Source organism: Fragaria vesca, linkage group LG2 (genome assembly GCF_000184155.1).
Source record: "Fragaria vesca subsp. vesca linkage group LG2, FraVesHawaii_1.0, whole genome shotgun sequence".
NCBI classification, from domain to species: domain Eukaryota; kingdom Viridiplantae; phylum Streptophyta; class Magnoliopsida; order Rosales; family Rosaceae; genus Fragaria; species Fragaria vesca.
The window spans coordinates 962,149-975,946 of NC_020492.1; the positions used below are offsets into that span (position 1 = coordinate 962,149).

Below are 13,798 nucleotides of genomic sequence, written 5' to 3' on the forward strand. Positions count from 1 at the left end.
CAAGAATGAGTGACCGCAACTACAACATTGAATTTTAGCTCCGTTTATTTTTTTGCGACATGTTATTTTATTTCAACGCATACATTATCTTGTCTTAGCATGGGATAGCTCCAATGATTTTGAGACTGATCACTTTGTCTGGTTCAAGCAACCAAGCAAAGCGTTATTCTTAATACCTCTCTTCTGGGATGCATGTATGATAACATTACCTTTAATTTTTTAAGTTCGTGGTTCTTATTTTACTCATGTTTATCGTCAAGCTAATTATGTGGCTCACCTTATAGCTAATTATGCATGCTGTAATTTTAGAATGCCATTTGGGATTCAATTCTGCCTTACTTTATGGGATGTACGAGAAAAGGAGTTTACTCTAATTTATTAAAGGTTGTCGACTATCTTCAAATAAAAGCCAAAACAACAAAGCAGATGGAGAATAATATGACAAAACAATATTTGGAATAGCGGATCAGGATCCTCTCCTTGGCTAAGGGTGATCCTTGGTTATCCTTGACTTTAAATACAGACCGTTGATTCGAAATTTAAAGGCCTAAATTTTGACACCTCAGCCAAAGACTATTAATTACTCAAAATTTGGGATTTCTAGGCAAACGACGTCAAAACTGTCGTTGCCTTTTCTTCTTCTTCTTCTTCTATTCGATCTGAAACTCTTCGGCTTCGTTTTCAAGTTTCTCCCTTCAACCATGAATTGCAGATCTGATTTAAATTCATTTATCTTTGGCTACCAAATTTCTTATATTTTCTTATATTAAATCCATCCGTATTCATGTTGAAGTAATAAGGTAGATCACGAAGATCTTCAAATCTGCATTATGATGATGAGTCTCAACGAAAAGAAAAAAAAATCAGATTGAATGGTGAAAAGGGGTTCAGTGATTTGGGTTTTTAAGGTTTTGATTTATTTGTGAGATTTGAAATGATTTTTTTGGTGTGAATGGAGGAACTTGGTCTTCTCCATACCCCTTCAATCAAACTATGCAGATTGAAGAGTAGTAGAGAGTAGAGAATAGTTTCATAGAGTGGCTTCGGTTTGGAGAAGAGAATCATCATTTTCCAGAGCCTTCAAATAATTTCGCAGAGCCTCACAAATTAATCAACTCTTTCTCTCTCTTCCAACCCATTATTTAATTTCAAAAAAATGAAGAATTGAAAAGGAAAAAAAGAATAACAAATCTGGAAAGAAACCATTGTGCATTGTAAATGGAGGAGAGAAGACTGGTATTTGTTTAGGAAGAAGAAAAGAGGCTGCAGTTGGCTGAAGAATAGCAACAGTCTGGAAACCGAAATATATATTTTATAATTTCATTGGGTTGGAGTGTTGGACGGTAGAACACGGTAGAATGCTCCGTCTGCCTAGGAGAATGCATTTGTTGAGTATTTAATAGCCAAATGTTGAGGCGGCTCATTGCTGGCCTTTGGATATTTAATGAAGGGCCAAGATTAAAAGCCAAGGACAGCCAAGGACCAGCTTCAGCTAAGGAGACGATCCTGATCCTCAAAACATCGGAGACCCTCATGTACGTTGTTGAGCTCCATAAGGACAGTTTCCCAACACAATAAGGACAGTGCCATTCAAGAGAGTGACAAAGGGCATTGAAAACGAGTCTCCAAACTCGGTGATTGTCGTTGTTCGACTTGAAATCATCGTCGAGTGTGATCATAGTTTTGCTGTTGTGACCAAGGTCACGGAAAATAAATCCACAAAGGTTAAGCAGTTGGTCTTCTTTACTAAAGAGAACCATTACAATAAAACCCTAAAGCGCTCTCTCTAAGTTGGCAATCAACCACGAAATCCCACCCTTATCCGGCGACGGTCTAAAGCTAGGTGGGTCTCTAGATCTGCTGAAGCTGTATGACTTTGTTGCCGGATGAAGGATATGTCAGCAACCAAATGATTTGAGAGGTAATTGGCTAGAGGTTCTTAACAGCTTTTCATCAGCGTGGCTTTTCAAATCAGGATGGATGTATGGCACCGACACCATGGACTCGAGGAGCTGATATGGTTTCATCTTCTCTATTCCATCTCCGTCCTTGTTTATTCATGGGAGGAGTTTTTGGTTTGGTGGAGATGTTGTTTGGTCTATAAGTTCGTGGCGACGATGAAGTTTCTTATTCCCGGGGTGTGCTTGTGGCTGCGCGAAATAAGGCGGCGATGTCTCACGAAGGCAACTTCATCTCACGGCAGCAACGGCTATGGTGTTCTTCTTCCATGTCCTTCTTGCAACTGTGAAAGAAAGTTGGGCTAGGTCAACTGTTTTAGGTTTAGGTTTAATTTCCTTTTGGGCTTTGGGCTGCTTTTTTAGTTTATAGTTTTCTAGTACAATAAGTTCTTTTCATTAAGACTCTAAGCACTTTTGTGCCTAAGCACTTTTTTGTGCCTTATGACGTCTTGGCGTTTTAAGTCTATTTTTCTATTAGTCTTTTTTTAGTTTTCTAGGTGAGATCTTTGCCTATAATCTATTTTCTATTAGATTGTAAGCTCAATTGTGAGCAGAAATGTAAATGAGGATACAACCCTCATACGAATCTTATGATATTGTTTGTCCTATGTACGCATGGCAACTGATCAATTTACATTGTACCCTCTACTTGAATACTAATGACAAAATTGTCTTTGAGTTCAAAGAAAAAAAAAATCATTACAATTAATTCTCTGGACCATGTCAACTTACCATTTGATAGAGTAAATATGAGAGTAAAAAATTAATCCTTCTTCATTTTCAAATAGAGAATTTCATATACACAAGCCTAACCTTCCCGGTTCTGAAGGGATCCAGTGGACGATTATATTCATATGATCACAGATAGTTTGCCAAGATAAACAAGTAAAACAACAATATAAGCCAGAATGTGCGTTTGTTGCCATTTCAGGAATGGACTTGGCAACATTGTAGTTGCAGTCAGACAATTCCAAATTACAGAAGCTTTATTATTACAAAGTATAAACTATTAATAGTTGTCTTGTTTTCTTCTTCTCTTCAATACCATCACCAACAGTTGGCATTGATTGTACATTTTGCCTTTGCACATGTTAAAGAAATAATATGTATCTTATATATCTTTACAAATATGCTGATCTTGAATCAAGTTCTTCGATCATATATTACAACTGTCTTTTGTGAACAAATCTTTCCTTCCAACACTTGCAAGCAAGTCAAAACCCTAACACTATATGTTGTCTTCTCCCCCTAAGAATCAATGTAACCAATGTGGATATGCAAGGATTCAATGAAGCATCTTTCACACAACAAAATCGCGTAATAGATGGGAGGGACCAAATCTGTGCTGCTGGTCGAAATCTGCAGTCTCTGTACCAACAGAAGAAGCTGCTGCATTGTACAAATCATCATCTCTCATGGCAACAAAGCTGTGAGGCGTCCCGCTAGAGATAGGAATGTTACCACCCTCACAATGCTGCAACCCCAATGTTAGAGACACGCCGCTTCCACTTCCAAACCTCCCCAACTCCGGCATGTGGTATGCAGGCATAAACCTTTCGCTGCTCCTATCAGACTGAATCATTCCATCTGAAAAGAAACTACTTTCATCCATGCCAGGCCTTTCTCCCTGCCTAAGCTTCACTAGCCCAAATTCAGCTTCGCCTTCACGACGAGTCCCATTTTGGAAGCTGACAGACCCGGCGGATCCGGCTATTTCCACATCATAATGCTCGGATTTGGAGTCCATAAATTGTCCTGTGCTGCATCTATCAGTGCCTGTGGAACTTGCACTAGGCTGCATATCTTCCCCTCCATCTTCTAAGGTCCTCTTTTCACCTTTTTTGGTTTGGGCTGCATTTTCAGATGAAGAATTAGAGTCCATTTCAGCATCACCAGCCTCTTCTTTGTACATCTCCTCCACCATGGGTTTCCAGAGACGCACCCGTGCATTTATAAACCAGTTTGACACCTGTGCAGCAATAGAAAAACACATATAAACTTCCTGTTCTCAAGTTGCATCAACTTCAACGAAAACATTTTCACTCAAAACCGACATGTTATGATGCTATGTGTTTGATGAAATATAAACAGTGAAAACTAACTTCTTTGAATAACTTGATATGGTAATAACATATCCATCAACGCTGAAAGTAACAAGAAAGTAATGACTTGATTAGGGTCACATTTGTAGCAAGGAACAGGCTATATCATGACTCCTTGATATAGGCAACATTTTTCTTGTTTTCTCTTTTTGGCCAAGTAAAAGAAAAGAATAACCAAATATAACTTAGAGCTGCAAGATGCATACATATGCTAAATACATTGTAAGGAAAGGTCTGCAGGATAGGCTAATACCCGATTTTCCGACTACTCACTTAACTGGTTTTTCATAGTTTACATCTTATTCTTCAAGAACCCAGAATCAAAGAATTCTCCCTCTATTACTTTGCCCTCATTCCTTACAACTATAATTTCCTCCATTGACTATAATTTTCAGAAAACTCTTTACCAACTAAATATGTATCATTATACTTTTATTTCTTTTCAACTAAATTCCACTTTGTGTCCCTTGAAGCTATATTTTCATCTCCTGATTTAGCGATTTAGAAAGGATCAAAGTGGATAAAGACTGATCCTATTCCCTGTCAGTCTGTCACGTTTGTGCTTCATAAATCTTGGTGTAGCTAGCAAATTGCTACATATAGTACGATTACTTCATCATTACCTGACTTCTAGTCAAGCCTGTCTGCCTTGCTAGCATGATCTTATCAGAATCCTTGGGATAGCTGGCAAAAATCAACCACATAATTTAGATTATGAAATCAAGAAATCCGGTATTACTCAAATAGTTAAACTATTAAGAAAAAGAGTGAGAGAAAAGGTAGAAGTCAAGAGGACATACGGATGAAGGAAATGCTCAAACAGCCATGCTCGCAGAATTGAAACAGAACTTTCTGGCAGACCTCTTTGTGGCCTCCATGCATGTTGTTGCATCATACCAAGCTGCTGAAGGGCTCTTTGCTGCCTGAGCTGCTGATCCACGTAACGGAGGCGAGTAATTCCAACCCCTTTAATGCTTCCTGAAGTACCTTGCTCCCCAAGGCTTTTTTGGGTTGCTCGTATCTGGCCTGTGATTGCATCACGTAAGCATCGAAAGTGGCGAGAAATGGTTTGAAGAGCAACTGCTGTGTATGGTTTAGCCGCCCCACTTCCTGCTATTACATCAAACGATGATACCACAATCTGCATCTGATGATAATATTGTTTGTACCTTCTATCAACCTGTGATGATGGAAACGTGAACACAATTACACATCAGGGAAAAAGAGCTCCAGTATAGTGAGGTAATCAAACAACTCATGTATCCGAGTTATCAAAAATACAAACAGTTAATATGAACCTTATATTATGTAGGCATAGTGGACGAGAGACATGAAATTGTTAAAAAAATTAAAAAATCTAAAATGAATTTACAACTTTAATAGGAACAGAAAAATATTAAATAAAGACAGTAGTACAGTTATAAACGTAACTGGAAGGGGTTAACCAAATCCGTCACATAACTAAAATAGGAGAAGCAGAGAGTTCAAAATGGCCAAGTTCTGTAGACATCTACACTTCAAAAAGGTACTAATGCTGCATATATCATGCATCTGGTGAATCTTTTTAGTAACACCTTCGTCAAGTCGTTTATGGAAAAGATATACTGTAGTAAAGGATGAACAACAAGAGACAGCACAACATAGTAATAATACTAAAAAAAGGGTAGTCACTAGTGCCAACAAAGAAACAAGTTTTTCCTTCTGGAAGTCTTTGAAAGTTTTAGGCACAAAGCAATGACGATTATCAAATGTGAAATATTTGAATCCAAACTTCTAGAATGAAAAGATTCAGTCAGAATGTTCAGAAAGACCACAACTTCCCACTAGAACTCAATATCAAACTTGATAATATCCTGTACCAATATGAGAAAGTAATCTAACCAATGTGTTTTCCCACATTGACAACTATGATAGCTGTGGACAAGTACATCAGCATAAATGTACGCGTGGATGGGGGAGAGGGGTCGTCTTACGGACAACAGGGTTATGCTAAGAATTTCGTTGAGGTTAATCATAATTTAACACATAAACCCGTCATAGCTGGAACAATATGTATTATCAGGAATTCCCAAACAGATTTGTATACATTTTGTTGGTTTTAGTGAATTGTTCATCTCCAACAGCAAAGAGGAAAAAATATTATTATCCACAAAAGAAACACAGTTGCACCAGATATTAAACCATCTTGGCATTTTTCTTTGGACTGAATAAGTTCCTTTTGACAAATGCTAAGCAGATACAAACACCAAATACTTTTAGCTAATTATCTTTCTAGAATCTATTTGACACAGGGAAAGGTGGATAGAAAACATAAAACCAGTGCGATCTGATTAACAATACGCTCTTCTGTTGGTTTCTAACACTTTGATTACAATACGCTCTAAACCCTCGGTTACAATGTGAGACTAATAGCATTACAATTCCTGCCAAAACTAATAACAAGAATACAATATAATATCACCTGCTTAATCACACAAAAACAAAAGCAGTAATCAAGACAGGTGGTGTAGGAATCTAGTGAATAAAACTGCTCAAAGAAAAAAAAATCAATAACTGCATACTAAAAATAAAGATCATTTTTGTGGAGTTTAACATTGTGTCAAATGAGGAAGTTGAACAAATAAGTAACCCAATAAGAGATAACTATAATGTAGTGCTCATACCTCATCTAACATAGACAGAAGCTTAGTCAGCTTGTTTTGCAACTCTTGTTTCTCAGCATGTGAAAGCTCAAACGGTGAGTTACTGGCAGACTCTTGCGGGTTTGAAGATTCTCCACTTTCAAGCTCATTCTTTGATCTATCATCACCCTCTTTGAAACTCTTCATTGTATGCTCATTTGCGCTTTCATTCTTCTCCCTATCATGCTGCTTCAGTGCTTTCTGGACATTGACAACTTCATCAAGCAGTTGTTGTGCTGCTTTCAGATACTTGGAATTAGGAATGTTCCTAGCAATGCTCGACATCCCATATGGAGATAAGTCCCCTTTACTTGAATCGGCATTGCCTCCAGGAAAACTAGGTTGCAAATATTCGACATTTCTTGGCTGATCATCTCTAAAAGAGCCATTCCTGCCCTCACTTGGAAGTGATGGATTAGGACTTAAGAATGAGGCAAAACCCATATTGGGATTGCGGTATGACATAGAAGGCACTTGCATTCCTGATGAGAGGCTGAGGGACAATCCCTGACCTTGCAAGTTCTGTCCACCATGAAGAATAGCTGCAGAACCATTCATTGGGTTCGTAACTAGCATCTCATTTCTACTATCTCTCCATGCATTGAATCCTTGCTCTCCAATACGTGAGCCGCCAAGATGTGACAAGACATCCTGCTGTTGTGTATTGGAATCCGAAGCCCCCACTGAAGGAACGACTTCAATGCAGTTGTTTTGCTGCTGAGAACTCCCAGCTAATGCATCCGAGTATGAGCCCGAGTTCATATACATCATCATGTTTCCAGGAAGAACAGGCGTTTCTGGATATGAACTAGTTAAAGGTTCCCTTGAATAGAGCATTGGTGTACCATCTTTTTGATCATTCAAATTACTATAATAAGTTGCCATATTTGTCTCAACTTTAAATTCTTCTTGCCCAGTTGTATTGAAACAGATCACATGCTCAACACAAAAACTGAAAAGCAGACAACAAGCACAACTTCCAATTATTAGTACTTAACACTATAAATGAGAAGCTAATAAATTTGCTCCATTAGTGTTTGAAGAAAAGCTACTCAAACATCAAAAATATTTTACTTAGATCCCAAGCCATCCTCACAAAACAAACAAAAAATGACTAGCTATATTTGATTCAAACAATTGACAGTAAGCAAAATGAACCATAGCTAATACTTAGAAAAGAGTTCCTCAGATTCCAAGGGAGGAACATGGTTTAGAAATTACTCTTTTTTATTAAAGGAAATGAAAATGAAGAGAGGAGTTCAGTTTTCAATTACTAATAATCAATAGGAAGGTTGAGAAGTTACTCATTTTCTACAGTAAGTGAATGGATGTAGACAATCTTCCAAGTATATATGAGCAACAACCACCCAGAAACCTCATGCAAACAAAAACTGAATTCACCCATTAGAGTGAGATTGAAAGTCTAAAACAAACTATGATCACAAAAACAAAGTTGACAAAAAATGAACGAAAAACATAAAGTTTACCCTAACAAGAAAATTCAAGGGCAAAAAAACACAAAAGAATGGATCATCATATTAAAAAATAGACAGAACCAATTCACGAAGTAAAACTAAAATTTGAAGCAATTTGTGACATAAAGAAGCAAAAAGATAATAGTAGAATAAAAAAGAAGTACCTGGAAACCTGCAACAGTTGTGGGTTGTTTGAGGGAACAGAAAGGTCTTAGAGAACGACACCCGATCGCTTAAACAGAGTTCTCTCAGAACCAAACACTTTCCGATCCCAAGAACAAGTTTCTTTATTCTACCAAAGAAACAGAGTATTAAGAAAAACAAGTGAAAGAGTAATACTTCAAAAGAGACTTGGGAGTTCTTTCACTTTTAATTTCCTCTCTCTCTCTCTCTCTCTTCTTTGCAATCATAGATATTCTCCATCCATTACTGCATCAAAGCCCCACGTGAGACTCACACGCACACAGAAAGAATGAGAGAGAGAAACAGAGTCTGAAACAGAACCTTCTCTCTCTAGTGGAAAAACTAGAGAGAAAAGGGAAGTTTCACCGAGTCACTCAAGGAAAATGATGACCTTGCTTTTCACAGAAATGGGATTCTATTTTTGGGCTTTGGTGGGTTCCTAGCTTTTCTTGGTAGTTTTGCTTTGAACCAAGTAGTTGGTGCTCTGTTTCAGAATTCTCTGTATCTTCTTCTTCTTCTTCTTCTTCTTCCTTGTTTCAAAGGCTTGAACTTTGATTGATGATGAATCAAGAGTTTGGTTAAGGAGCTCAATCTCTAACTACCAGTTGGTGGACCTAAAACCCTCTCTTAAACCCTCTCCATATCTCTCTCTCTCTCTTCTCCCCCCATCTCAATCTTTCTCTCTCTCTCTTCTCTATCTAACTTCAACCTCTATGGCTGTCTCTCTCATCCATACACAGCATGGAAGGTCTGGTTTTGCTGCTGCAATATCCACCATATAATTGCATATTCCAATTTTTAAATCATATAATTTTTGTCCTCAAGCTTCTAGACTCTAAATTTTGCTTTCTATTTTATACTTTTGATTTTTTGTCTTCAACAAGATATATTTTATAAACTCTTTTTTTTTTTTTTTTTTTTTTTTTTTTTGTCTTAGATGTAAGAGGTAGGCACCCAGTAGCAGTAGGTGCCCATATCACTATAATTGTCGTTTAGTGCCAACTAATACAAGATTTTTGCACTAGTGGCCCCTTTCATCTTTTTGTATTTCTAATTGTTTCCCTATTGTTAATGATATTACATTTTTGTCTCTATCATCCACATTCTCTTTCATAATGCTTTATATATTTCTTTATGTGCATAAGAAAAATTTGCTAGATCTTATATGATGAAATTGAAATTGAATTCTCCGTGAAGATGTGAAGTGCCAACGGCTAGACGGTAAGACCTCGTGCACCTTACTATGGCTTCATTTGTGTAGGATAGGTGGGAGGTGGTGACACACAACAACGAATCCTAAAAAAAATCATATTTCATGTCCTAGAGTTATTCCATTTGCATATTTCATGTTTCAACTGAACAGCTAAAAGGGTCGAAATACGTACAAGAAGTTTGAGATTACAACAATATATATATATGTTTTTGTTTCATGTTTTAAATTTATGAGTACCGTTTTTTCTTCTTCTTTTTTTTAAAATTTTTTTCTTAAAAAAAAATATTTAAAATGTCTTATCTCACCCCATCATTTAGGTGTGTAAGTTAAAGTTTGAACTATTACCTCAACATTGTCAGTTAGACAATTTAACCAACGGCTCACTGACAAATTTAGGGTACATTTAAATCTGGTCATTACTCGTTAGTCGAAACTTAGTAAAATTATTACCTTCACTTTTCAGGTGAAAAGGTCTTGCCCAATACCACAATATAGTAATTATGGATGAGCTTTGACTTACGAAATTAATATGCATAGTTAATTGTTTTGTAAGGAGGAATATTGTGGTTATTGACGAGTTTCGATTTATGAAATTGCTATATAACGAAGACATCTTCGTCTTTTATATCATACCCCCTACCCAAACAAAATACTTCATATAGTATAGTATATATATGGTTCGTTCATCATAGTGATGGCGTTGAGGAGTTTGTATGCAGATAGAACTTGCCTAACCCACTAAGTGACACTAAGCTACTTAGCTCGTACACTTCAATGACTACATAGTTCCACTCCACTACCTTTAGCTTTCCCTTTTGGTGTTCTGATCTTTAATCTTTTAGATGGTAACAAGAAAAGGCATCTATTTATGAGTACTGAAGAGAGTCATATGAGATTGGAAAAGGAAAAGTGCAACCATTTGGAACCTAGTGGGATTACTTTACTTCTTGACATCTTGTTAGAAAAGAAACTATAAAGCACATACCAAAATGAGTGCCGACTAAAGGGAAACTATAACCTGAAAGCTAGTGTTCTTTTACTCTTTCACCATAGAAATTCCTGTTAATCTTTCATTGTTTTTTTTTAGAAGAGCTAAAAGAAACATGAACTACAAAAAAACGCCACAACGCTGACCACTGACCAATGTTAAACCTATCCAGATGGAAAGCATAAAAACAAGAATTAGATATGGCATTAATCCAAATCTTCTAAGTCATCAAGGAATGCTCATACGAGGTCAAAGCATCCGCAAGAAAATTGACTTCACAAAAAACATGGTTGAAGGAGATGCAAGAAAAAAAACTCCGAATAACCGGCACTCTCTTTAACAACAAGTGATTTAATTCGTATTAAACTTTCATTTACAATACTGCTTATCCGGTTTTTTTTTTTACCAACTAAAAGTTTATATTAGATAAACAACCCATAGGTAAAGTTTATCAAACTTGTATAAGAAAATTCAGTAATACCAGGTTTAATCTAAGAATCAAAGCAATATTAAGTAAATAGTTGGTACGCTTGCAATTAAACAAGGCTTTACTCGAATGATTAACCTCGCCACGTACAGAATTATCATTCATTTAGCGCTCACTTGTCAATCATGCAATTTTGGTACTACTGATATAAAGAATAGACTAGAAATATCATGCAAGACTCATAGAGATGTAATCACCTAATAGAAACTTAACCCTAGACCAGAGCAGAAAAATAAAGATTGCAAGCTTCTTCACATTCGGGTTAGAGCGTGAACTTCATGCAAACTTGTCTGATGCCAAACGTTCAATGTCATCTTCAGCGCCTTTCTCAGAGCTTAGAGACATCCTCATGCCCCCAGGCTAGCAGCCTTCAAGCCCACATAACACAAGCACATACTCGAGACCTAAACCCAATCCTTGCCCTTGCAAAATAACAAAAAGATGACTTTTGTTGCACCACCGACGTTGATGGCCCACCATAGCCCGAGCAAAACCGATAACACATAACTAGGGCAAGGATATATGTTCATAAGAAAAAAATCTAGAATTGAGAGTCAAACCAAACAGCTTTACTAGTTCTACATATGCGTGTTTGAGGGCCTAAACCGATCAAGAGAGACCCTATCACTGCCTTTTCCAACTTATTGGTGGTTGATCGTTCTTGAGTGGCTCTCTTCAGTTATAACCTCCGAGGCAAGTTATTAGTTATTTAAAGTTAGGAGTGTGGTACTCTTCCTCTTCGTTTGTAGAAGGTTTAATGAGGCCGCTTATTACTCCTGGTTATCGTTGTATTCTTTGTTTCTTATGAATGAATTTCATTGATAAAAAAATTAAAATAAAGCAAAGTTCAAAAGTTTCACCAAACGGTGGATAGTCTATATTACACTTATTGAGTTAACGAAAACAATTAAACAAGTTTTAAAATAGTGTACAAAGTAAAAGAAATAAACTAAATATAAAATAATTGTGTATATATACATCAGTTCATATCCAGAGTGGAGACTCGTTTTGAAATTAAAGTATGAGGCTCCTTTTTTGGCACACTTTCATGTCACTTTTCCACATCTTCACTATTCAGTGTCTAAAACATAGTGTATAGATCATTCTTGCAAAGTTTCATCCAATTCAGAGATCATTTGGGTACCGAATTAGATTAAATGAATCAACAAGAGGGCAAGTACCGAAACTGCAATAGAAGATGTAAAAATAATCAATATAGCCTTTGGAGACACATGGTTGGTTGTTCTTGAGGTTGACTGTAAAGATGTATCGAGACTTCTGGAATATGTTAGGTTACAGTTAAACCCTTTCGATTCTTGTTATAACTTCAGATTATTTTATTTAAATTGTTTACCTTTTCTCAGAAAAAAAATATATATTCGTTATTAAAAAGAAAAAGTTTATATGTGACTTTGCAGCCACCCCCCGTTTTTAGATCTTGGATAAGTCCCTGCCGGCATAACAACTATGTCCAAATCCCAAATCAAACATGATATTATCAATCGCAGCTATAATACATAGTTTTACCAATCATATGTCTAGCCTAGTAATCTATCATCAACAGCTTGGTTCAAAGCAACAACAATTGTAACTTTGCTTACCTTGAAGCTATGAAATACCAACACCGTCAAACATGACGTATCCAAAACATGAGTTTGGTAATTATGGTCCCGGATTCCCGGTCAAACATTTAATTATAAAAAAGTTGAATATAGGACGGGTACCTTGACCTGGGGAAGGGCAGTAGTCCTTATAACCTCGGGATTCCCGAACGTCGATATCTAAGGCCAGGATAATGGACGGATGTGATTGGCTGGGTGGATCTCTGACACTTCCGTCCAGTCTGATATATTTACGTAAATTGGTCTCTGACACCAACCAAATTGGTAATCATTGTACTTGTGTCTTTTGACCCAAAAGTAAATAGTGCATTGAGCACTTCCCCTAAGGGGCCCTTTGCTTTTCACCCATTTTACTCCGATTAGAAGGTGACAACCTTCTAAGATATTGAGAAAATGACCCATTTGAAAAAAAATAAAAATAAAAATTAAGAAAACACCATGAAAATTAACGGCGAACATTCTCTCATTTTTTTTTTGGGTGTGAATACTTTAGTATATTCTTGACATGTAACATATAAAAATAAAATATCGACTTTCGGGTCACATTTTATATCTCAAAAATGATACAAATAAGCCATTTAATTTTGTATGCTATGAGATAACAAGAAATTAAACTGTCATAATATTTTTCTTTGTTATTTCCATCCTTTTTTTCATAATCTAGAAAGAGTTTCCTTATTTGTTAGAGTACGGCTATTGAGACCTCTAAATTTGTTCACTAAACATCACTCTATTATGAATTATTAAATAACATATATATCCGAGAAATTGATCCAAACGGTATACGAACTTTTACTCCTTATAAATTTTGCTATCTCAAATTTCGAAAATATCAGAAAGGTATATGAAATTCTGACCTCGACTAAACTTTAGTACTAATGCCGTTATCTCCATTATATCGTCTGTTAGCTGCCAATTTTTTATGGGCACATCCGTATTTTCAGCTTTATTTTAGTTTTTAATTTTTTTTTTCTTAATAACCATTTCTGCTCTATTTTTGTGCCTCATTACCACCATTGATATCAAGCGCCTTCAATTATCTGGGATTCTGGGTCTCTCTCTATACTCTGTAAAAAAAAAAAAAAAAAA

General features: G+C 36.4%; 1 protein-coding gene across 1 annotated transcript; it reads right to left on the reverse strand.

Moving 5' to 3' along the window:
• Positions 1 to 2,928: 2,928 nt before the first annotated feature.
• Positions 2,929 to 9,128, reverse strand: LOC101293052 (BEL1-like homeodomain protein 6-like). The gene is made up of 5 exons (XM_004289604.1): positions 8,381 to 9,128; positions 6,724 to 7,693; positions 4,861 to 5,240; positions 4,684 to 4,744; positions 2,929 to 3,927 (listed from the first exon to the last, which is right to left on the reverse strand). The coding sequence occupies exons 2-5, from the start codon at positions 7,624 to 7,626 to the stop codon at positions 3,259 to 3,261; spliced, it is 2,013 nt and encodes a 670-aa protein (XP_004289652.1). The 5' UTR covers positions 7,627 to 7,693; positions 8,381 to 9,128; the 3' UTR covers positions 2,929 to 3,258.
• Positions 9,129 to 13,798: the final 4,670 nt, after the last annotated feature.